Source organism: Podarcis cretensis (genome assembly GCF_951804945.1).
Source record: "Podarcis cretensis genome assembly, chromosome: 10".
NCBI lineage: Eukaryota > Metazoa > Chordata > Lepidosauria > Squamata > Lacertidae > Podarcis > Podarcis cretensis.
Genome location: NC_137179.1, coordinates 20,470,804 through 20,497,005, shown reverse-complemented (window position 1 = coordinate 20,497,005; position 26,202 = coordinate 20,470,804). Strand labels below are relative to the sequence as shown.

Here is a 26,202-nt window from a genome sequence, read left to right as displayed (position 1 = left end):
ACCTCAATGGCAGTCCTATTGCAAGAGGGCTTACAAAGCAAAGTAAAAACTAGCAAAGAGCCTTGCAGTGCTTTAAGAGACTAACAAATTCAACCTCACTTCATCAGAAGCATTATGTGAAATCTTAGCAGCCAGGAATATAAAGGGAAAATTGTAAGGCGGGATTTGAATAGCAATGGGATACAAAAGGTACAATCAGTGATAATTAAAGCTTAAATTTATATATGTTGAATAGGTGTGCCTTTAATATTTTACAGTAACCTTCTAAATGGGTAATAAATGCTGAGGTGATTGTATTAACAGTAGGGCAGGGAACCATTTGCAAAAAAGAAGACAGCACAGACAACCTGGCACTGGTAAGTTGATTACATATGCAATATGAAAACAAATCTTTTGTCTTGATTTGATCAAATCACTCAACTTGATAATTGCTGAGATTAAGTGATTTGATCAAATCAAGGCAAAAGATTGGCCATAGGAAGCAGAGATATTCTGGCATTGCTAAGGTTACTTAAGTAGCATGATTAAAAATCTTTAGCCAGCCAGCCAAATAATGCTCTTAGAATTAAGAAACGGTGCCTTTTCCTGTGGTATCACCAAACATCTTCCAACATCTAGAAGGGAATGTGGCCTTCAGGCTGAAAAAGGTTTCCGACTCTTGTACTAGGATGTACAGAAATGTAATCGGGAGTGACCCAAGGTTATTTTGGAATGCAAAACCCTTAGTTTTTTATTCCTAAGTGTGATCATCGTTAAAATCATGTTGCACCTAAACAACCCTTTGGGGCTGTACCAGGTGTGCTCAGGGGGTGTGCCAAGTGTGTCCAAAACATACTCTAATTTTATATATTTATTGAAAGGGATCAAGTGAGCTGCAGGCAGAAAAAAAGGCTGGAATGGATCCATGGGGGGCAGTTTTCTGCAGACAAAAGCCGCAGATCCATTCCAGCCTTTTTATCTTGCCTGTCTGCCTGCCTGTCTCTCATGTCTCTGCGTTTGTCTGAGCTTCACTTGCCACTTTTGGTGGACAGATATGTGGGGAAGGAGCCATCCTGCCCTCGGCCTTCTGGATCTGCCCTGCTTCTGGTCAGCTTAGCAGGAGTCATTTTCTCTGCTTTGGCTTCTTGATCACTCTTGTTTTGTTAGCTCGGTGCATCTTCACTTCTTCCTTGTGCATACAGTATTTGCTTCACTCAGATGATCCATAGCAAGCCTGTAGTTAATATTCTTCATGATTTTAAATTGTATTCCGATTCCTTCTTATACCTTGTATTCTATGGGATTCAAATGGTAATGCAACAAGCAGAGAAACAGGAGAGGCACTAAAAATACAATTAAAAACCTTACAGCATCTAGCACAGCGCATTGTAATTGCTACAACAGGCAGGAAAAGAATTCAGGTGGTCCGTCAAGCAAAATTTCACGCGTTTCGGGAGGCGGCTGAGAACCAAACCAATCCCGGCCTTGGGTTGCCGAGCCTCGCTTCGTGCGCCAAGCGTGGTTTAAATGTCCCGCCGAGGAGGCGGGGCGGAAGCGGGCCGGTGCGCTCCTGCTCCCTCCCGCGGCGCGGCTTAGCGTCTGACCGGCAGGGGGAGGCGGCAGAGGCGACGGCGGGACGGTGCCTAGCGGGGCTCGAGCGCCGGCTGCAGCCTCAGCTGACCGAGGGGCGCCGCTGCCACTGCTGTTGCCACTACCGCCGGCGCCGCGACCTCGTCTTCCTCCCGCTCGGCCGTGCGCCCCTCGGCGAAGGAGGCCGCCACCCGGGCGGACTTGCGCCATGGAAGGAGCGCGGCTGCTGGTGCTGCTGCGTTAGCGGCGCTGCCCCTGCTGCTTGGGATCCTGCCCGAGAGAGATCGCGGACGCCGGCGGAGGGATGAGCGGCAGCGCGGCGCCCCCCGGGCCCGGCTCGGGCTCGGCGCCCTGCCGCTTTGCGCACTACTTCGTGCTGTGCGGGATCGATGCCGACAGCGGGCTGGAGCCGGACGAGCTGGCGGGTAAGCCGAGGAGGGAAAGGGAGACAAAGACAGGGGCTGGGGGGGGAGGGTCTGATCCTGTCCCCGTTTCTCCTTGCGAGGCACACAGCCCCTGCTCGGCCCCGATCCGCCGCTGCCTTGCTCCCTCTCTCCCTAGCGCCTCCCCACGGAGCCTGCTCGCATCCCCTCCCCTCCAATGGCTGTGCGCTGCTCCTGAGGATCGGGCTGTTGCTCCGCTTGCGCTGCGCCCACCCCGGCGGAGAGAGCAAAAGACGACTCGGTGGCCGCGTGCGCGCGGTCTCCATCTGCGCCCGGGTTGGAGCGCGGGGGTCCGACCAGGCCCCGCGCACACGCCGCCCGAGGCTCCATTGCTGGAGACTTTACTTATTGTGTTCGCAGCGCCCTTTTTGTTTTTATTTCCCTCGCCCGCTCCCGCAACAGCTCAGGAGGAGCCCTCCTCCAAACACCCCGATGGTGCTCCTTTCCGCAAGCGCCTTCCGCATTGCTTTTCCATGCACGGATCTCCAGATCTGAGTAGCCAGCCTGGCTCTCCCTGCCCCTTTTTTCTTCTTCTTCGTCCTCCACCCGCTTCCCAAAATCGTGATGCTTCCAGACTGCAGTGGCCAGGTTCGGTTATGTCACTGCCGGGAGGACCCACGTTTCAGTGCAGTCCTCCTCCTCGCGGCTCAGGCTTTATTCCCTGTTCCCCACCCCCCAGTGCCCTGTGCTGCCACCAGGCCTTAGATAATGTGCGCTTGCGAAGGTCTTGAATGTTGCAATCGCCTCCCCTTCGAATGACCGCTATCTTGGGTCCAAAGAGCAGGGAAAGCTACCTTTGTAACTACTTTGGGAGACTGCAGTGCTTTCTTCTGTTCTCTGGAGGGCTGGGAAAGGGTTGCTTTAAGCCACTGTGCGCTGGGATTAGATAGCCAAATTAAAACTCCTTTTTGCCAGCTGACAGAATGATGCTAATTTATATTTCAGTTTTGTATTTTGGCTGGCTAGATAGTTACAAAAGGAAAAACATATCTTAAGATGTTTTGTTTTATTTTTTTGTACCATAGCTTTAGGTTTCTTTAAAATATATTATTATTTTTGGAAGGGCAATAAGAGGTATTTATTTACACATTTTGTTACATTTTAATTCCACCTTTTATCCAAGGAACTCAAGGTGTTTGAACCCTGGTCTCCCAGGCCCTAGTCCCAACTCTTTAACCATTACACCACTCTAGCTCTTTACATAACAGTGTGAATTATGCATTACAAATTGCAGGTAAGCTTGTGATACTGTTTGGGCCCATGCTGAGGTTCATCACTGCTAATATTACTCATTCTGTGCTAGTCATTGTATCAGGCAACCTACAAAAGTTAAGAGACACGGCTATGTACACAAGCTTAATCTAGAAAATTCTGGTGAGGAAATGTGTTTAAGAGACGTCTAGTGAAAAATCCACTCCCTCCCCATAGGCTGTCATCCATACAATCCAGTGAAATCAATAGTTCCTAGTAAAAATCATTATTTTGCATTAGCTACCAATTTGATGAAGCCCCCCAATGTTTTTATCTATCAGACCAGTCTCCCTCCCCCTCATCAGATATCTGCATATATTGTCCTTTTAGCTGGAATAGTTGGCTTGAGAATGATTAAAAAAACGAGTCTCTCCATCATCCCTAATCCTGAAAGTGTTTGTTGCATTTGCATTCTGCTAAAAATACTGCTCATATGATTTAGAGTGATTTCAATAGGATTTGTCAAAAATAAGTTGTAACTGGTTTAAAGCTGGAGAGATGCCAGAGGCTTTTCTCCGCATAGCTAGCTGTGGAAGTAGGAGAAAGTCTATCAAAATATAGAAAGGGGGTTGTAAGAAACTACAAAGACACCTTTTAAAATTGACCTGTGCTGGATACATGGCACTTGCATCTCTGAAAATAAAGTAGGTTAAAATTAAATTGTGCATCATTCAGAAAACTCTCCAGATTCTGCAGTATGATGATTAGCCAATAAAGAAAAAGGGAGAGCTGTATTCAAACTTAATCGGGATCCATTTGTATGTGAAATAAAAGTAGCTGACTATTGTTGCTAAAGTGGTAATTCAGGTATAGAGAATCTGTGGTCCTCCAGGTATTGTTGGACTCGAACTCCCATCAGCCCCAGCCTGCATGGCCCGTGGTCAGGAATGATGGGAGTTGTAGTCCAGCAGCATCTGGAAGTAAACAGGTCTCCCCACTCCTGAGCTATTTACCTGCTTACCTTTTGCATGAGCATTTTGGCCAATTCTGAAGCTGAATTTAATAATTTTAGTAAAGTTTTTGGAATGAAAATAGCTTCTGCTCCGTACTTTCCTTAATTCAGGGTTATTAACTTGACACAAGGAAATTCTGAAATGCTTTTTATGATATTTGTCTTAACTAGGCTGACTCATGATGGTGAACTGTTCTTAAATTTTCAAAAGCAATGGATATAAAGAATTATTCAGCTTTTGCTTGAAGTTGAGATCAGCCTCATTTAAATTCTTTGCATGCTCTTTAAAAAAACTAATTTGCCACTTATTGAGTGAGCTGGTGGCGAGTTTTCATTTAGTCTTAATTGTACACTTGCTGTGTGGATGACATTTTTGACTTGAAACAGGATGGTTTCAGAGTACTAATACCTGGTAAGCAATCAAATGATTAGGGCCATAATCTTTAACATGTAGCCCCTGATTCCATTGAGAGGATCTATGCATAAACAGGAATCCTTACCTGAATATAGATTTCATCTGTGTTCATTGCATTCAGTTGGATTTGATATGGGATAAGGGGTGATTGTGTTAATGTACCAGCACAGAAATTGCTTCCCCATAGTCTTCATTAGAAAAAGTTAGAAGTTCTTTGTGTTTTGGTGCAATTAAGTTGCATGTAACTTTGCTTTTGAAGCACTGCTGGAGCTGAATCTGGGTTATGTACTTGAAGTCTCATTGAGTTGTTGTTTTTTTAAAGCAGTAATTAGCAAATTGTTTCTATACAATTTTTGAACTTTACAATTGATTTGGCATTGCCATTTTGTATATGTTGCACATTGTAACTTTTAGTAATTTGATGCCCATTTATGTGATGAAATGATCTAATGTAATGTATACATCTGTGACGGAATCAAAGCTATTGTAATAAGGTTTTGGTTTCCCACCTGGAGCCTGAGTGTGTGTCTTGGTCTCAATCTCAAATATGGCTTCCGTTTACATACATGCTTGTTTCAGAAATAGAACCCTGCTGGTTCCTCTAGCATTGAAGGTGCACCAGGGTTGATTTGCATAGTATGACCTTTGGGAATTTTAACTAGAGTAATTTCCAATTCCTCTTTCTGAAAATAGGGGCATTTACATGGTGGTGTTGATTAGGAAGTTCTCACTGTTTGTAAGTGTGAATAGTCTTGTTGCTGTTTCCTGAACTGCAAAAGATTTGCAGTATCCTGAAGGCTAAATGCAAAGAAGCACAGCAGGTGTCTAAGTTGGAGAACCATTGGTCTAAAGTTACCTTTTATATGCTAACTTGCTTTCAAACTGATGAGTAGTAAAGATGCTGTTAGATTCCCCCCCTTGCTGATTGTCTTTGCCAGGTTGGCTTATCAAGTTGGATATTACAGTTTTGCAGAATGTGTACAGATGTCATTAAGTTCATTACATTCCAAAACTTTATAAGAGTTGGCCTTCTGAAGTCAAGTCAAAGGCCACGATTCTATCACCAGCTGCTTTTGAAGTTCAGTAAATGGTTTGTGCGTCTGACTGCTGCTCAAGATTTCTTTCCATCATTTGCCCACTTAACCTGGCAGTAAGCTCCATTGAACTCAATAGGACCGACACCTTAGTAGACTTGTACAGGATTGCACAGTTAGTTAATAAAGTGTGTGGTTGGTTAAGTGAGAACCAGAAAAAGCTTCTCTTGAGCCTCGAGAATTTGGGGGAATCTCCCATTAGTCAGAATAGGAAGAACTGGGCTGCCTTGACCAGTAGTTTGACCCTTTATGAGACAACTTCATGTGTTCATGTTCTTGGTCCTCCCACCAAAACATCAGTTGCTTACAATTGGGCTGCAAGCTTAATTGACTTAATTGATAGATTAATCAACTAAATGGTTGCCTTTCAAGGAAACTATAGACGAGCTTGCTGTTTGCTTAAAAGTACAGTTTTAAAAATATTGTTTCGCTATAAATGCTTTTAATGTATTGATAGCCACCATGAGAGCCATTCCTAGCTGGTTGGCAGGATGTCAATTTCAGAATGAATGGATGAATAAATAAATAATAAAGCTCTAGTTGATTAATTGGCCTGGCAAATTTAATTGGCGGGGTTGAGATTCAAGGGCACACTTGGGTTTGTTTGTTTTTGCAAGCTATTTTTGATTTATTATTGTGTAATGGGGGAATCAAAAGGGAAATATTGAAAACTCGCTTCCAGAAGAAGTGTCCATATTAATGTTTTCTTTATTGCATATCTTCCTCAATGTGCACGGTGCTTTGCAAGCCCTAATGGACGGGTTCCTACATGAGAGGGCTTGCAGAGCAGAATCTGACATGGGAGGCAGTGGAGGAGAACGAAGGGAAGGGAAGACAGTATAAACAAGAATAGGTAGTTATTTCAGCTACTGATGAGCACAAGGTTCCATCTGGGAATGAGTGAGTGAAGCCTTGGAACAACTGCCACATCCAAATCCCTGAGAGCTGCTGGTGGCCAGGGTGGGAGGTAGAGTCTTCTCTTCCCTACCCTTTCATTGTTCATTCAACTGCAGTGGTTGGCATAGTTTCAGGGCATGTTTGGCATCATGCTGGGGGAAGAGGAAGCTGGGTCTGGATTTGGGCCTTCACCACCTGCAGATTATGGATGGTGGGACTGTGGCGGGAAGCTGTGTTTTGTGCCAGGGTCCCTCTGGTGGCCCTTCTCCTGAATCCTATAGACTCTTAGCTGCCTGCCCCCCCCCCCCCCGATCATAGGTTTGGCCTCATTTATCATTTACATCCTTTCCATGAATCCTGGTGATGGCTGCTATTCTAGATAATAAATAAAACAACAATGAGACAATTAAAAAGCACCAAAGGGTTAGTCTCAAAGCAGGATATGGGGACTTAAGGGGTTAGAAGATTAAAACAGATCTATTTTAATCTATTTTTGTTGGCCAGATGAAACAAAAATCTTGCTCTAATTCTAATAGACCTTGCACAACTTTGGGGGACTGTGTTATAACGTGCTTGGAAAGGAGTCGTGCTTTGACACTTCAGTTGCTGACAGGCAAAGTGAGTCAGCATTCCAGCGTCATCTTGAACCAGGTGACCTCTGCCCTCCATGACTGAGGCAGTGAATGGAAGTTCATGTTCTTCTAGCATTGTCATTTGTATATGGGTAAACAGAAATTAGCACTTAACTTTTGGAGGAAACCGAGTGCCTTGTTTGAATAAGAAATCCAAGGTCCATTTTGCAGTTAATGTTTTATGAACCTACAAAGCTGAATCACTGGAGCATCTATGAGAGGCAGACAGCATGGTTCCCTCCAAATATTGTTGGATTACAGTTCCGATCATCCCATACCATTGGACGTGTTGGCTAGTTGGGTACCAGGAAGAATACCTGATAATATTTCAATGGGGGATTAGAATTGGGAACTTAAGCATGGAAAGTATATATTCTCCCTCTGAGCTGTAGTCCTTTCTCCTGACATATGGTTTGAAACCTGAAGAAAGAATTATAAAAGATTATAGTGTCAGTCTGTGCTAGCAAAAATAAAATTAAAAAAAAGTGTTCTAGAAACTTTAGTGATAATAGTTTGCAGCCATGTATTCTTCAAATAACTTTATGCGGTTTTCTGTTGGTTTCCCATCCAGGGTCAGTTAACTTAACTTCAGCAGTAGAATTGCATCATGTTCCTGAGCCAATCTTAAAATGATTTACTGTGACATGAGCTTTTGTAGTCTGCAGCTTGCATCATCAGATGCATTAAGTGGACTGTGGACTTCTGGGCTTCAGCACCCTGGAGTATAAACGGGGGGGGGGGGGGAGAGAAGAGCAAAGGAAGTAACGAGAATGAAAATACTGCATCCTTATGGTTCAAGTGTCAAATGTGATTCTGACTTCCCTACTGCCTCTCGATTCAGAAGGATCCCCCAAACAGCTTACCTGAAATAAAACAATACTGGACAGTACTGCTTCTGTTCCTTCCAACATATGGCATGGCTTTCGCGTAGCATATTTTACACCCCTCCACACCACTTTTTAATGTCCAAAGGCAGAGAAGGAGGAGCCTTTGGCAGTTGCCAACCCTTGGATAGATTGCTGAGTGATTGTTAATTTATTACAATGCTTGCAGGGTGTGAGGAGGGACAAAGTCTTGCAGCATTTTAAAGACTGAACACATTTTATAATTAATGCCTTGCTTCTTTTATTTAAAAGGCTTATATGCTGCTTTTCAGAACTGTCGTCCAACAAAACTGTTTGCAATCACTAAGATACATCTATTAAAAATGATTAAAATACAAAAACTACTGTACAGTGGTACCTCAGGTTACATACGCTTCAGGTTACAGACTCCACTAACCCAGAAATAGTGCTTCAGGTTAAGAACTTTGCTTCATGATGAGAACAGAAATCGTGCTCCGGCGGCGCGGCGGCAGCAGGACGCCCCATTAGCTAAAGTGGTGCTTCAGGTTAAGAACAGTTTCAGGTTAAGAACGGACCTCCGGAACGAATAAAGTACTTAACCCGAGGTACCACTGTATCTAATTACAATAAGACCAAATAACCACTGACTAAAATAGGCTAAAACTAGCATTGGGTGCATGGTCCAACCATTCTAACTGAATTGTCAACCTTGCATTTTCATCCCCAAAGACTATTTAAAAAAAAGGGGGTGGAGGGCAGATGTTTTCCAGAAACCTCTCCCCAATCCCAGAGGTGTCCCTAGTGCCACTACATATGAACTCAGTATATGCTATGTATGATAGAGCACCAGAGCTTTATTAGTAGACAACTATTATAGAGCACTTCTTGGACAGATGCTTTTGACTCATTTTTTTGAAATGTGGGAGGCAAGGTGGGAACTTGTTAATGAAGCACCCCTTTTCGTTGTCCTTAATTTATTTTTAAAGTGGTACTCTCTCCAAATGATGCATATATCTTTCAACCTGGTTGCCAACTAATTTTTTTAGTTGAGGGCCATCTCTAGCTGCAGTCTCCAGGAAGATTGCCCCTGTTCCTCACTTTATATGCCTTTCCAGATGCATAGTATCTTCTGGTGGGAGATAATCTACTCGATTATGTGCTTTGTGTTTTTTTCTGCACTTTTCGTGTATGTGTTGCTGCAAGTCCTTTGATGTATTAACTAGCAACAATGCTTTGCCTTGCTTATCACTTAATGATTTTCAAAAAATGACCTACAGGTTGCTCAGAGGTGGGGACCTGAACATATGTTCTTATGTTCTTACAACCTTATGTTCTTAGGACCTTGTGGCCCTCCAGATGTTGTTGGACTCCTGTCAATCCCAACCAGCATGGCCAATGCTTTGGGGTGGTGGGAATTGTTGTCCCACAACATCTGGTGGGCAACATGTTTCCCTCCCCAGGTAGCTCATGCTTGTCACCAGAAGGGATGGGAAATGGATGCTTTGGGGATGGAAAAATGGATGGCTAATATCATAACAGCATGGGGGAAACTGTTTTGCAAATATATATGTTGTTTGAATATCAGAAATGCAGTATTCTGAGTTGCAGGCCCCTTTAAGTCGAAGTTTGGTTGAAGAAAAATTTAGGATTAGAGCTGAAAGAGGAAGTGGGAAAGAGACCACTTTTCCAACTTCCAACTTAAGTTCTAGGAATTTTTCAGGAGACCAAAAAGTAACCACCATTGCCAACTCATAACCAAGATGGAAGTCATTTTGAAGGGAAGGAGGAACAGGGGCCTTGTGGGCACAAGTGTTCCATAATGGGGAACTCTGCCATAGATTCTGGGTATTGAACTTGGATGCCTTGAAGTAATTGCAGGTTTCTGGAGACTATTTGTCTAATACCCAGTTGCTTGCTTCTGTGCTTGGTGCTTGTCATACAAACATGGTGTCAGTAGTACTTTATGCTGTCAGCACAGAGAGTATCACTTGTTGGAGGCAGTTGCTATTCAGGCTGTCTTACAACAAAATTACGTGACCACATATAAAGCAGCATCTCTTGTTCAGAGAGCTATAAATTGCTACGACCAGACTGGGAGGAATGACTGCACCTCTTGCTGTTCCATTTTCATCAATAGGATGTTGATTCTTGGAGCTCTTAGCAGAATCAATAAAGATGCTGATAGAATCAGACAGTGTAATACATTTCTTCACGCTTGACATGTTGTAATTTAAGATTGAAATGCCTGTACCTGCAGTCTGCTGTGTTCTTAGTTTGAGGAATTCATTTTACCTTCTGAGTCTGAATTTGGAACTGAGTTCAAAATTTGGAGTAGCAGTACTGCTTTCATTGAACTCTTCTTACCTGCATCTGGGTCATCACCAGGACAATTGTTCTGTCCTGAATTAGGGTGAACTTATACAAATACCCTTCTAAACTGGGTGTCCTTAGTAGTCTGGTATGTGTGACTTGTATGAACTCGCATGATCAGGGCCATGTGACTGAAAATGTGGACAAGCACATACAGAATAATTTTCGTGTAGCTGCTCTTTTCAGGTTCCTTTCTCTCCTCTCTTATCCCTAGCCTCTTCCTCCCCTCTTGCTGGCTTATTTAAAATAAGTGCAGTGAATTCCCATAATATTACAGAAGTTCCTAGAACAGGTTTGGAGAACCAGTGGCTATCCAGATGGTGTTGGACTCAGTAACTCCCATGATCCCTGAGTTGTTAACCTTGTGGGCTGAAGCTGATGGGAGTTGGAGTTCAACACTAGTTGGAGAGCCACAGATTTAAGAGACTGGCTAAAGGCTACTGGAATCTATGTCACACTTAGGAAATCTGAGCTCTCCCTGTCTGATCATATTAAGAAAGCGTCCATGTCAAAGTCACAGTGAATTTAGCGGGTCTTGCTCCTAAGCATTAAAGTTCCATGGGGTTGTCTTCATCTGGAAAAATGACCCTGCTGAAACTCCATTCAATCCCTTGACTCAGCTCATAAATAGGCATGGAATGAACTTCTATCTTTTTAGCTTTCTTCTAAAATTTGCAATTGAGGTTAGACGTGTGCAAAGGGTTAACCACCTAGAATGACCTCAGGTAAAGGCACTTGAGGGGATTCTTTTGCACTGGCCACAACATGATACTTTGCCAGTGTTGGTTGCTGCAAGTGTTAGGATGGCTAGAGTGTGGTGCTGAAAACACCAAGGTTGCAGGTTTAATCCCCGTATGCGACAGCTGCATATTCCTGCATTGCAGAGGGTTGAACTAGATGATCCTCCGAGTCCCTTCCTACTCTGATTCTGTGACCAGCAATATACATTTGCTTTAACAGCCATACCGGAGGTGGAGTCTAGCTTATAGTTACTGAGAAACACTTTACTAGGGCACATTGACATTGCTACCACTGTTCAATAACAGGTGATTGGGGCGGGGGAATGTGGAGTTGCTTCTTCAAGGTTTTTTCATAGTTCAGTTGTTCTGTTCCCAGCGGTGTTTGCTCTGCATACCAAGTACGTGGCGATTAGTTTGAAACGGGCATCTTCCTTTTCTTGTGCATCCTAAAGACATCACTTTTGATGCTCTTTTAAATCTCTCTTCAAACTAATTCCCCGATTAATAATGTCGGGAACCTGTTAACACAATGACTTATCTGAAGAGTGAGCTTGAAAGGTATTTTCTTGCCAGTACTCCTGCTATGTAATATAAACATCAAGGATAACCTCAGTATAAATGCCCCTGCTTTGAAAGAGTTTTTGAAGTTTCATTTGTCACTGAGGCGGGATGCTTGTTCTTGGAAATTCCTGAGAAGAAATAGTGTCTCTGGCTATATAGAACTTTTTTCAGTGCTCGTGTTGTACAGAAATATTGCTGGAAGGGGAAAATGTCATTTAGAAAGAAGAATTCTTAGGAAGGTAGAAGCCTAGTTTCAATTATAAAAGGGTCTGGAGAGTTATCATAAAGATTCCTTTTTGTAAAAAACATAACAAGCTGTGACATGTTGGCCAATTTATGGTGGGATTCTTGGGTAGTAGAATCCCCTTTTCTTAGGCTTTTCATGAGTTGTGTGTTCATAGCTTTTGTGGGCTTTTCACGTAACAGGGAAACTTGAGACCATGTTGTATTGATGGAAGATGAGAAATAGGTGGCCAGGGGAGTTGTGATCTTTATCTGGATTTTTTTGAGGATTATCAAGACTGAGATTTTAAGATGACAACGGCTCCTGTTGCAAAAGTGTTTTAGTTGCATCTTAGGTCATCAGGTGCCGTCTTAGGTCATCTACAGATACTTTCATTGGCAGCGCAAGGCCTGCCCACTAGGAATGTGAGAACTTTGCTGTTGATAAATTATTATTATGCAATGATGAGATAGATGCTGTGCATCTAAAGGCCATTGGAACACACAATTTGAACATCCAGCTTCTGGGAAATGGAGTTCTGGATAGAAAGCAAAAGAAGAGACACTCTGTAGTCAGCAGGGACTTGTTACCTTAACTGGTTGCTTTCACTTGTGAGCTGACCTCACCTGGAATCTTTACATGTCTTTACTAAATAAATGAAATGTATGGGCTTGTGGAGTCACCTGGGAAACTCTGACCTGTTGGTGTAAGGAGAGTTATGTAGTTAATATGATTGACATCTGTTCTTCTAGCTGGTGAAATCCCTGCCTGGTATCCCTCAGACCGTCAGTTTAAGACTTTGTATGGGGTAATTCATCACAGCTGTCAGTTTTGGTGGGTGCAGCCACAGACTAACCATGAGTCACTACTGCAATGTGGTGGCTGAAATGCCTAATGAAATCCTAGACTGCATCAGCAGAAGTATAGTGTCAACAGAAGTAGCAATACCGCTGCCCAATCCTCGTGACCCACATGAAATTGCAACAAAGGTCTACATTCAGCCCTGTCGCTGCAGGTTGCCCATCTGTGGTCATCTAGAAGAACATCTGGGTGAGTTCAATAGAATTTTAGTAACTATCTGCCTAAAATAAAAGGTTGTGTAGATGGCAGATCAAAAGTTATATTAAAAGGGATTGAAGATTTCCTTCTGGGACTTTTGAAGATAAATATTTAACAACATAAATGGAAATCAATTTAAATGGTGCACTTGGCAGATAGTGGGTTTTTGTTTTTTATGTTGCTTTTTGGAAACTGTTTATTCAGAACACTCAATATTCAGTTTCTTTGTAGACCAGGCATAGGCAAACTTGGCTCTCCAGATGTTTTGGGACTACAACTCCCATCATCCCTGACCACTGGTCCTGTTAGCTATGGATGATGGGAGTTGTAGTCCCAAAACATCTGGAGGGCCGAGTTTGCCTATACCTGGTGTAGACATTTGATATTTCCACAAAAGTACTACATTAGTAGCTTCTGCACAATTGCCATTCATCTTGATGAAGGACACAAAGCACAGATTTCCATCAGATTGTTCTCAAAATATCTTCCTAACATATCTGAGTTTGTTTAGCTTCCCTTTTTCGTTTTTCAGACTTTCACAGGTCTGTCACGGTGCAATGAATGTTATCATTCAGTAAGGGACATTTGACTCTTTTGTTACATGGAGGAATTATTTTAGGACAGCTATAACCTGCTGTTTAAGTAAATGTTAGCAAACAGCTGTTCTGTTTTGAAATTGATTTAGTTTAGGTGCGGGGGACCTTTGGCCCTCCAGATGTTGCTGAACTGCAGTTCCCATCAGCCCCAGCAAGGAATGCTAACAGCTAGGAATGATTTACCTGCACCAGCCTTCGTGAAATCAAAATATATCCATTGTATGTCAAAAACACACTGTCCTTTCAAGTGCACATGTTTGTAGCCATGACCTATATGGCATTAATAGTCTGAATATTGGAAATAAAATGTGCTGCCCTTTTCCTCTTGGGTGTGTTTAAGTCTTTTCATCCACTTCTCCAGACATTAGAAGTAGCTTATTAATATTGCTAAAACATATACAGTGATAAGTAAATGGCATGATCCATAGGAGATCAGGCTCTCATCCCCCTATCATCCTACTGTGTGTCTCTATCTGCCTGGGTGAGACACCAGTGCCTTGTAAAAGGCATAATTACCACTTTATGGCAACACAAGCAAAACTACTTATTAGCTTGTGATTATGATGATGTGCATAGTCTGCTGCAAGGGGGGCAGGAAGCGTACTTTAGTGCTTTTCTATAGTGACAGCCTGTTTATAGCCCTATGTACAATGTACAGTTAAAGTAGCATCACACCACTTTAAATAGCCATGGCTTCCCTCCCCAAAATCATGGGAGCTGTAGTTTGTTAAGGGTTAGGTGAGTTGTTTGGAGTACCCTACTCCACTCACAGAGCTACAGTTCCCAGAGTGGCTTAACAGTCCATCCTTCTTCCCAAGCTACAGTTACAGGACTCATTGGGGGAAGTCCTGAATGTTTAAAGTGGCAGTTGTTGGCATCCATTTGTCTCAAGAGACAATGGAGTGCGCCTCCAGGGGTGAAATCAAACTGCTCCTTAGCAGCACCAAAGTGAGCTCCCTGGGGCCGAAGCCTGGGCAGTGAGTATGGAGGTCAGACAACAAGACCCCCCTCTCGGCATCACTGAGGTGGTCCAAAGGAAAACGGCAATACCTTTGGCACCAGCATGGCTGCAGGAGTTTCCAGAATGAGGGCTACAAGGCACCATCCAACTGCCTTAGGGACTCCACTCCGGATTTGTGTAGGGTTTACTCCTTCGCCTTTTCATCTCCCAAAGGTATCCTGCAAGGCAGTAGAGGTTTAGGATCAGAGTTTCCCTTCTCCTAGATGGGCTGACTTCCCAGGTTGTTGAGCCCCATCTGCCCCTCACTTCTTCTACAGCCTGTGCAGAAACCACCTTCTTCACCATTGGACTCACGATTGGTCTTGTCCACTCATTCTGCTGGAGCTTGTCTTTGCATGCATAGGAAGTCCCTAACTCACCGAATGTTTCAGACCAATCAGCTACCCAGTTGGTTTATCTGGCCATTCGAAGCCGTTCCTGGGGTGTGGCTGCTGTCACATGCTGACAGCTTATAGGAGCCACAGGTGAGAGCCGAGTGCAGGGTGCGGACCAAAGGTGGACAAACTACCCCAGAAGGAGCATGACATGTCCCCCACCAGAGATCCTACCTATCCCCTGCTTTAAATGTATAGTGCAGTTGGGGCCTAACTAGAGAGAATTTCCTTGTCTTCTCTGTGGCCTTTTGTAGTGCCTAATAAAGACTTTTTTGTTGTTTATCCTGGCTTTTAAATTGTATTAAATCTAGCTAGTGTTATGCTTCCTTGGTAATATATATTGCTGCCTTTATTAGTTGGTTTTTAATCAAATGACATTGCATTTTTAGCATGTTTTGTTTTAAAGCCACTCAGGGGAGACCCAGGGACAGTGTGTATCTCCAAGACAAACTGATTTTTTAAAAAATAAAAACAAACTTGGAATATAATTGCCATTCCTTTAAAGATTCAGTTTGGGGATGGGATGTGTATTCCCCCCACCTGTTTCTTTTGAATGTGTAGAATCCTGGCTGACATGTTCTTAAGCATGGAAGTAACCTTTTCAAATGTCTTGGGTGCACAAGTACCTAAAGCCAGCTCAGTCTCTTGCTCTGCCCTTAACAGCAGGTGCAATGCTTGTGAGAGAGGTTGCCCTCACCATGACCGCAAAAAATTAATTCGACTGTTGTGTCCTCCAGGAGGAACAAATGTCTTTGTAATGTTTTGTGTATTCTTGGTAGATTCAAGACCGCATCAGAACTAATGCAACAGGGAGCTGTTTTTTTTTTTTTAAAAAAAAGTCTTTGAAGCAGATGGGGAAGGAGAAATGTTTCCTTCTGATTTCCCCACCCCCCCACCCCGCCTCCCCGAAGGAGAAGTCTTTTTGGAGGTTGCCAGGTCTTTTGTCTCATTGTCACTACATTATGAATATTCATAGTAGCACTTCATTGCCTAAAAGGATGCTGCCCACAGTATTTCAGGAGTTCACAGGAAGTGGCAGCAATTAGTAATCTTTCCTATATTTCAAATATTACATTAATTTTTTTTAATAGGTGTGAGTTAGGGATGTAATCGTGCAACTAGGTTTGTTTCAGAATCCACGCAGTTGCATAGCTGAAAGGGTTTTGAATGTGCACTTTTACAACACAGTTTTATGCATGTTTACTCAAAAGTACGTCCCCAGGAGTAAGTGGTAAATACAGTGGTACCTCGGGTTACATACGCTTCAGGTTACATACACTTCAGGTTACAGACTTCGCTAACCCAGAAATAGTACCTCAGGTTAAGAACTTTGCTGAGAACAGAAATCGTGCTCCGGCGGCGCGGCAGCAGCGGGAGGCCCCATTAGCTAAAGTGGTGCTTCAGGTTAAGAATGGACCTCCGGAACGAATTAAGTACTTAACCTGAGGTACCACTGTAACTCATTTGAGGTCTTTTACAGTAAAGCAGTGTAAAATTTTATGAAATAAGTAGGTAGAGAGTCCCAATGTGCCATCATCATTCCCCTGCAAGTGTGTTCTCTGTAAGTACTCTCTGAAGTAATATCCTGTTCATGATTCTCATGTGTGGCTACACTTCTTAAGTTGCTGATCTTGTGTACAGGACCATGTTTAGGAGATTGAGAAGTGCATTGTTTGTACTGGGCTTTAGAACTAAACCTGGTGATATAATCTGTGCAGAAATTTATCTTTCTGCTTGCATAACTCTGCAATGTGCAAGTCGTATTGTTTGCCCTCATATGGTGTTCTTCAATATTTGTTCCCAGATGTGGTTGCACTATAATTTCCATCATCCCTTTCTGTTGGTTGGCAGGTTGGTTGCATTAGAGCAAACATAGGCAAACTCTGGCCCTCCAGATGTTTGGGACTACAATTCCCATCATCCCTGACCACTGGTCCTCTTAGCTAGGGATGCTGGGAATTGTAGTCCCAAACATCTGGAGGGCCAGTGTTTGCCTATCCCTGCATTAGAGTTGTAATGCAACATACATATGAAGGATACTACTCTGATATAAACTCTTACTGAAACTGAGTGAAGATAACTACCGTATTTTTCACTCTATAAGACGCACCAGACCACAAGACGCACCTAGTTTTTGGAGGAGGAAAACAAGGGAAAAACTATTCTGAATCTCAGAAGCCAGAACAGCAAGAGGGATCGCTGCGCAGTGAAAGCAGCAATCCCTCTTGCTGCTCTGGTTTCTGGGATAGATGCGCAGCCTGCATTCGCTCCATAAGACGCACACACATTTCCCCTTACTTTTTAGGAGGGGAAAAGTGAGTCTTATAGAGCAAAAAATATGGTAAATTACTCCTCCCTGTTATCCCCCTGCTTTTCCACCATCAGAGTGCTTTTTCTAACTGAATTCCGTATATTCTATTTGAACTCATGACTTTCTACTACTGGCAACATACTCGTCAGTCTTTGATCATAGTGAAGACATTAACACTTAGCCATGGTTTGCACTAATCATAGTTTGCTGTCATATCTTTGGTTAAGATCTTCCAAGATACAACTAGGTTTTAACTTCCTAAGCCAGTCTTACCCCTGAAGGGTATTATAGAGTGAAACCTAGGCTTTTGCCTTTGCAGGCAGAGAACCAGGGAAACTCTTAATCATGTACTGAATAACCATGGCTTGCAAACCATAGCTCTGCATTCTAAATTGCAGCTAATCCTTAACCATAATTTTATGTATAGTGGTACCTTGGTTTACAACCATAATCCGTTCCGGAGGTCCATTTGTAAACCAAAACAGGTTGTAACCCAAGGCGTGCTTTCACCAATGAGGCCTCCCCCCCCCAAAAAATGTTCATAATCCAAAAAAGAAAAAAGGGTTGTAATCCAAAAAAGGTTGCAAACTGGGACACACACTTCCAGATTTGACATGTTTGTAATCCAAAACCAAGACGTATGCAAACCAAGGTACCACTGTATTTGGATGGAATGTTTAACCATGGAGAAGGCAAAAATTACCTATGACTGATTGTTTATGTCTGCTTTGGGTCTGTGTGTTTATTTCATGCAGGACTGAGTTCGCCTCTAAAGAACCAACTTTCAGAAACAAATGCTCTTAACCACTAGTCGCAGCATCTCATGAATTGTGTTTAGCCTATTACCCATGATGTCATGAGTTCAGCTGTGCTGTTTAAGATGGAAACTCAATCTGTCAGTGTCTGCAGCTGCTGTTCTAAATAGAACGTCGTTGTCATGTGATGAGCAGCATGGCTGTCAAAACATGTCGAGAGAAACGGGTAACACAAATAGTCCTTGTACATAAAATATTTATGGAGGGAAATGCAAACTTTTGAGCAACCTGGCAGGCAATTGGCATTGTGGAGATTAAAGCGTTGCAGCATGAAGGTTAAGGAGAATGTAGTGTGTAATTTTGTTCAGTTCTGCTCTGGAAGAATGGGTGTGTGGGAAGGGGAGGAATCTGCATGCTGATTTCTGCTGGGCCTTGACTCATTCAGTTTCAATGCACAGCCATTGCCTTCCACCATTGTTTTCCCGCTGGAGTCTTTGTTTTCGAGTTGATCACGCTGCCTTCTGTGAGTCCCTGGACACGTCTGTATTTAAGGCAATAAACTGACCAGGCTGCCAAAGTGGTGAATCATTCTATGCATAATGGTAAACAGCGATGCCATACCATTGATTTATTTCTTTACATTCACCCTTCAAATTGCTAGTTCAGTGGCAACAGCTGTGTATTTTTTTGGGGGGAAGGGAAGGAATCAAATATCCCAAAAGGAAACTCCTTTAGCCAACAAACTTGGAAGTCAGATTTTTAAATCTTACCACAGACAGACAAAGGTTTATTTACTCCATGCTTATATAATCACAAAGAACTTAAAAATGCATTATACGGGTATAACACTGGGCCAAATCCATTGGGTGCTAAAATTTAATAGAGCATGATTAATGCTTGGGGATAATGGGGGTTTGTAGTCTAGTAACATTTGGAGAGCACCACACTGACTACACCTGGGTAAGGCCACTTTTAAAAGTTCCATGGAAGTGAAAGGGATGGCCAGTTACCCACCAGCCATTTGCCTTTCGGTGAATTTTTCTTGGTCACCGTTACATCACCTGCTGTTCCCTTCAGAAATGGCTCCCCCTCATTTCTTGTGTGGCTGCATTTCAAAGTGGGATTCTACCACTGAGATGATAGCCCTGGAACTTCTGTTTAATCTAGGAATGGTGGTATTTCTTGCTTCTTACACTTCATAGTAAGGACATAACCAGTATATAGGATGCTTACAACAGAGCAGAAGGCAGTAGACGATGCTCATTACTGCATCCTCGACACATACTTCTCTGATGTTCGCACATGGAATATTTTGTGTGTACAAATAGGAATAAAAAGCAATCCCTGAAGCAGTAATGTAGTGGACTGCTGTCATTGTATCCTGCGTTGCAGCAGATCCATCAATGAACAAGATGTTAGAGTAGAGGACTTCCAAAGTGTGTATGAACCTTGGATCTATTAAAAAAGCCTGCTTGCTTCCAGCCTTATCAAGCAAGGGTTGACAACTGCAGATCCCTGAGCCAAATCCAGTCCCCTTAGAAGAGCTTTGTGACCCAAGATACTACCTCTGTAGGTGCATTCTCTCACCCACCAGCCCCGGGACCGGGGGAGAGAATGATGCACAGGAAGAGAGGACATTTAGCACGCAGTGCTAAGCTAAGACAACCATGGCTTAGCCCAGAGTAGTGTTGCAGGTTCAGGACTGATGGAGGTGTGCTGTGGCTGCCGTCTGCACTCCAGGAACTCTCATTTGCTTGTTCATATTAAGCCATGAGGATTGAGAGGCCGGAACTGTTCTTCTATGAGGAACGGTTACAGCATTTTGGAGCAGCACAACTCTAGAAAAATATAAGTGCATCAGTCCAGTGGCTGTTAAACTGGGTTTGAAGATTGGTAATGGTGAACAAGCTTCACTGAAAGATTGCTTTCTTGCCGCTTTTGATTCCACCACCACCCTGCAATGTATAGCTGCCAGGAGAGTGTCTGGGTAAAACATCTAGGATGCTGTCTGTCTGTGCAGAACAGTCCTGAGGCCAAATGGTTCCTGTCCAGTGCTGCTAATGAGGCAACACATACATAAAATCTTCCAGCAACTATCTTTTAAGACCCTTACAGCATTCTGAGTTTTTAAATTGATAACTAAGCTGTTGAAGAAACTAACTGAGCATTCTACAAGCTGAAAAATGTAGGAGCTTGATTTCAAAGCTCTTGCAATGTCCTGTGCCCTTGGATAACTAGCAGACCAGTTTCTTCTTATGCACTGAGTGAGATTTGCAAGGACATTCTGCATTTTGCGGCTTGCAGGAGTTTTAAAGATTTTTCTTAGTCTCCGCACTTGTTATGCCAGATTCATTTGTCTGGTTCAGCATAGTGACAGAAAGAAACAAAATGAATTTGTTAGGGTCAGTGCTTCACAATGTGAAGCTTGACTTTGATAGGCAATGCGGCCGAGTTTGCACTCCAAACAAAGCATCTGTAGGACTTTACAGGCTGCCATCTGCTTCTGAAAACCTTTGTTAGCAAGGAGCGATAAAGCAATCTGCACACAATTCTTTTCTTTCTCCCCCCACCCTGCTTGAATGTGGGGAGAATTATTACTTGCGAGTCTTTGTCAGTATGAAGTACGGTAAATCTTAACTGAAGACTATGCCAAGGGGGGAAACTCTCAGAATAAAAGAGAGGGAGATTTGTATTTGGTCAGTTTTGCTTGTAGTTCATTGAGTTAGGTACTCAATTTACCCTCGTCCTTTTTTTTAAAAAAAGCAACAGTATATAGCATGCTCTAAAATAGTCATTTGAAAGCTGCTCAGTTAATATATGGAGGGGAAACGATCCTATTTCCAGGCCACACCCAAGATGTCTTCCCAAGTGACCTTCACACAGGTCTACTTTGCACATAACATGAAGCCAAACCATGGTTTAGCAGGAACAAGTCAGTGTGTGGGTACCCAGAAGGAAGATTGCCTTCATTTTGCTCCTTCCCAGGTGCTGCTGCGCTAAGATGTAAGTCAGCTCAGTGTTGCTTGCAAAACTGGGCTTGTAGTTTTTCTCATACAAATTCGGGGAGGATAAAGTTGTCAGCGGCAGCTAGTCATGATGGTTCTATTTTTTTTTCCAAATAATATTTATTCAAGTTTTAAAAGATTACAAAAAGGAACACAATATACAAAAACAAAACATATCCAAGAGAAAAATAAAAATAAAAAATAAAAAAACAAAGACAGCAAAAAAGAAAAAAAGCATACAATCAAAAAGACAAAAAAAACAACAAGTTAAACTTTAGTATAACTCCCTTTCTTAACTTATCTCCTTGACCTCCTCACACCTCCCCTCTTTGTATTCTAATTCAAATAGATATTTCAGCAAATCCTTCATCTTAGTCATGATGGTTCTATGCTGCATCTGGGATTAGACAGGATGCTTTTGAATACCACTTCTCTGGGTAGAGGGTAGTGGCAGTGGAGGGCTAGGGCAAGTGTGGAAAATATCAGCCTGGTGGCCGAATGTGGCTTTCTAAGCTTCTCTGCCTGGCTGTTGAGACTCTCTCTAGGCCACACCCTCTGCTTGGCCCTGCTTCTCACCCTCCATGAGTGTTTTTGACTGTCTGGAATGTGCCCTTCAATTCTGATAATGTAGCTTGCATTATCAGTGTGCCAGTGTTACAAACTGGGATATAAAAGTTAGGAGTCAAATGGCTTCAGCCACCTGGGTTGTGAGCACCAAAACAGAATGTCTAGTCGCCACTTTGGGGGGTGGGGAGATCAGCAATACTTTTTATTTATTATTTTGATAAGCGTGAATGAATACACAATTCACATAAGTAACACGTTATTAATATCACATTTTTAGCAGAAATTGCTAATGCATGTTTAATTTGCTGTTTACAATAAAAATATTGATACGATACTTCAGTTTTCAAAACACTCTACTCTTTATTGTTAAACTCCTTAACATATTGTCAGGAATCTTGAGTGTCAGCCAGGCGCAAAAAATGGCACCCAGACTTTTTGAGGTGCTTGCAATATGGATAATCTTTAGGCACAAAATGCGCCTGTCACCTGCTAATTTCGAACCCTGGTGTGTGCAGAAGCTAGCCTGCTGTATAGAGGTAATGTTTACATCCATTGTTCCACCTCCTTTTGTCTCTGACCCTGCCCACCATAGACATGTCACCCCTGGAAGGCAATGGGACCTTTGGAGTTAAAAAAAGATTTCTCAGTCCCTGGGCTAGGGCATCCATGCCTTCCTTTTTATGCCTTCCCAGGGGCATTTTGTCTGCTCTGGGAAGTCAGAGTTCTGGTCTGATCTGGCAGGGCTGCTCATAGGTCCTTAAAGAAGGGCCATTTCTTAGTTCAGTTACACAGATTTTTAAGGATGCTTCCATCCAAAAGAGGTGGGCATTATGTTTTACCATGCAATACAGGTAATGATTCTTAAAACGAAATGCTGTGCCTTCTCTAATAATATACTGTACATTATTTTTGTGACACAAACTGCCTTAGCTCCAGACATGGGAGGCTGTTGCAAAGAAAAGTTTCCCAGCATTTGCTGTGGAAATGCACAGTCTTGGATTTAAAGGCTCCCTGGGGAATGGGAGTTTCTGTTCCCAACATTTACACAAATGTGCAGGGCGGACACACTCGCCCCCCTCCAAGGCACGGGAGACCTTTTGTGCAATTACACAAAAGGTCTCCCATATTTTGTGCAATTACACTGCTTCTATCACACAGTTCATTGCTCCAAATGCTGAAGCAATCTAATAATTACCGTACTCAGTTATTAAATCATTGTTGGTTTACCACAAATACGTTTGAAGGTAAGGGAAGTTGCATCTTGTAGCTGATGCCCAATAATCGCGTCCTCAAGATGATAATTTGAAATATTTCCTTCCTTCAGTCAAAATCTCTGTATCTCATGGATGAGAAAGTAAGTGATGTGGCTCTCGCTAAATGTCTAAGCGGATTTGTCTAGATATGTGCCGTGGAGGGATTAGCCCATATATTAATTCTTCTGTGCTTAGATAGTCCAGTGCTAAATCTTTCTGAAGGTTGAAACCATTCTTCAATGGGGAGGAGGGAGGAATTCCTTTTTCTGTAGTGTGGCAGGTGTGTGTGTGTGTGTGTGTGTGTGTGTGTGTGTGAAGGGCCACAGGTTCCCAACTCCTGAGCATGACAGGATGTTGCTCGTTCAGACAGAAGAGACTAGGTAAAGGTAAAGGTAAAGGGACCCCTGACCATTAGGTCCAGTCGTGACTGACTCTGGGGTTGCAGCGCTCATCTCACTTTATTGGCCGAGGGAGCCAGCGTACAGCTTCCGGGTCATGTGGCCAGCATGACTAAGCTGCTTCTGGCGAACCAGAGCAGTGCACAGAAACGCCGTTTACCTTCCCGCCAGAGCGGTACCTATTTATCTACTTGCACTTTGACGTGCTTTCGAACTGCTAGGTTGTTGGCAGGAGCAGGGACCGAGCAACAGGAGCTCACCCCATCGCAGGGATTCGAACCACCAACCTTCTGATCGGCAAGTCCTAGGCTCTGTGGTTTAACCCACAGTGCCACCCATGTCCAGAAGAGACTAGGAATCCAGTTTGCCTACCTTTTCATCAACTGATCTGCGAATTCTTATCTCTGAATCAAAATGGCACAGTAAGTGAAACACATAGAGAAAAGAGGAAACTCTGACAGGTGTTGCATTAGAGTCAGGAGCTTGGAATTTCCAAGGTCCTATTTCCCAGAGCATATTGTTATTGGTGAATAGTAACATGGTGCTTTTTTAAAAAAAACCTTGGGTATCAGTTATCCTATCTCAAGGAAAGATTTAGGCTAGATAAGGGCTCTTAGATTTTCTATCCCAAGGGCCCACTTGAAGTTGGTTAGAAAGAACAGAGGCCTACCTGTCACAAAATGGTGGTGCAGAGATAAAGCTGGTCACAAAATGGTGGCAAATGGAGGCAGAATTTGGCACAATCAATTGGCAATTTATTGCTATCTAACCCATCTTTGGAAACAGCTTTTTTTTTTTGGGGGGGGGGCGCAGCCTTTTCCATGTAGCAAGGAGTTTCATGGCTCAGCCTTCCTCAAGCTAAGGATGGACCTTTGTTCTGGAGGTATTTTGACTCAGCCTTCCCAGTTTAGGCAGAATTTGCTGATTTAAGACTCTTAAGTGGATATGGCTTTTTCTTCCCACCCTACATGCCTCTCAAAAATATTGGCACAACTGGGGGCAGGGCAGGCCAGTAATGAGGACACTGGGCAAGCTGTGGCACTGAAGCCCACCAGATAGTGGTTCAAGGCCCACCGGTGACTCCAGGTTCACTGTTTGAGAAACACAGGGCTAGATTATGGGGTGTGCTTGAACCCTATTCTTCACTTTCACAGCTGGCACTTGAAAATCTGACATGCTATTGCTCTGCACCGACACATCAAATGCCTCTCTTAGGCTACTGTCCACTGTGGTAGCTGGATGAGGACTCGCGGATGTAGTTCGATCTTCTCTAGCCCAAGGTAAAGCTGCATTCCCATGGAATTCAGATATGGATCAATGCATTGCTTGCAGCATGGCAGGGGGAAATGAAGTCATGGTTTCTTTCTGTATTTCTTGTGTAGCTTTTTAGCATGGCAAAATCTGGCCACAATAAGAGGTTTTAAATCAGCTTAGTGAAAGCAAGGCTGTAAATGCATGTGGAAAAAACTATGGATTGTAGCTTTTTCACATATAGTCAATAAGGGACAAGAAAGCTGGCGACATGGATCATCTCCATCACTTAGCTAAAGCAGAAATGCAATTACAAAAATGTTACCCATGGGAGCATCATATGGCCTTGGAGGGCATGAGTTCGGAAAAGAAAGGATGGATTACTTTGTTCCATAAATCTAGCTTCTGAAGTGTGTTATTGATCCTTCATTTAACCTTTTTCTCCAGAACTCCCATATCTATTGGAAAACAAATGTGGCAGAATGGAAATTACTCATTGAAAGCAGCAGGCGGTAGCCGTGACGTCTTGGTGGGGTGGGCTTTGAGTCTTCCGTAATATATGGCTTAAAGCATCTTGTCTGCCTTTTATCTCTCTTGTCCTGATGGCACTAATTTAAGGGGTGAAACACACTGTCAAGTTTCTTTTTTTGGTTTTCGAATAGGCGCTTGCGATCTGAGCTAGTGTGGTGCATTAGCTAGAGAGTGTCAAGCTACAGAATGAGGACACCTGGGTGAAAATTCCTGCTCATCTGCAAAGCTTAACTGGGGAATCTTGGCCCAGTCACTGTGTCTTACAACTCTTTGTTGCTGTGAGGATAAGATGGAGGGCAATGACCATGTGTACCCATTTATTTGGGTTTCTGGAAAATTTTGAATGAGCTTTCCACATCCCTAAATCCAATGATGTTCTACTTTGACTCATTTTCTTAGTTCTGTCTACTAAATGTATATGATGTTAATTGCACATACTGTGTAAAGCAGGGGTCAGCAAGGTTTGCCGGGCATGGGCCAGATTACTCCTATGGAGATCATCCGTGGGCCGGACTGGTGTAGCGTGATGCCGAAAATCGTGTCTGTGCATGTCTGCAGTGCTGGAAATCGCTTCTGCGCATGCCCAGATGCCAAAAATTGCACCTGCACAGAAGCGATTTTCGGCATCTGGACATGCGCAGACGTGATTTCTGGTATCTGTGCGTGTGCAGACGCCATTTCATAGAAAGTAGAACATTGTCCAAAATGTGTCCCTTTTCCCACCACAGTCTTGTCGTGATTGGAACAGTGATAGCCAACATGGTGCTCTCCAGATGTTGTGAACTGCAGCTCCCACCACCCTTCACCCATTGATTGTGTTTGCTGGGACTGATGGGAGCTGAAGTCCACAAACATCATCAGAGCACAACTCCTGGGTGTATAATTCTTAAGGGAACAGGTTCCTTCTTGGGAACCGGACCTGGCAAGCTCAGCATCCAATTCTTTGCCAAGAAAACCATGGATCACATGAGTGACTCTCATATTTTCAAAGTTCTGGAATTTCCGCCTGTGGCTGGGGAAGATCCCTTCGCAGAACAGACACTCCTTTTTCCTGATCTGATGACCAGGAAACCAAGATCATCATACACT

General features: G+C 43.2%; 1 protein-coding gene across 6 annotated transcripts in view; it reads left to right on the top strand.

Annotated features, from left to right (window-relative positions):
* Positions 1-1,585: 1,585 nt before the first annotated feature.
* DENND5B (DENN domain containing 5B) overlaps positions 1,586-26,202 on the top strand; it is a 95,346-nt gene continuing 70,729 nt past the window's right edge. For 2 of the 6 annotated variants that reach the window (XM_079992157.1, XM_079992156.1), the window contains exon 1: positions 1,591-1,994. In XM_079992157.1, coding sequence (XP_079848283.1) covers positions 1,874-1,994 — 121 coding nt within the window. In that variant the 5' untranslated portion in view covers positions 1,591-1,873. Of the gene's footprint in view, positions 1,995-26,202 lie in introns of all 6 variants that reach the window. The other 4 variants (XM_079992152.1, XM_079992153.1, XM_079992155.1 and 1 more) reach the window with 4 other exon arrangements.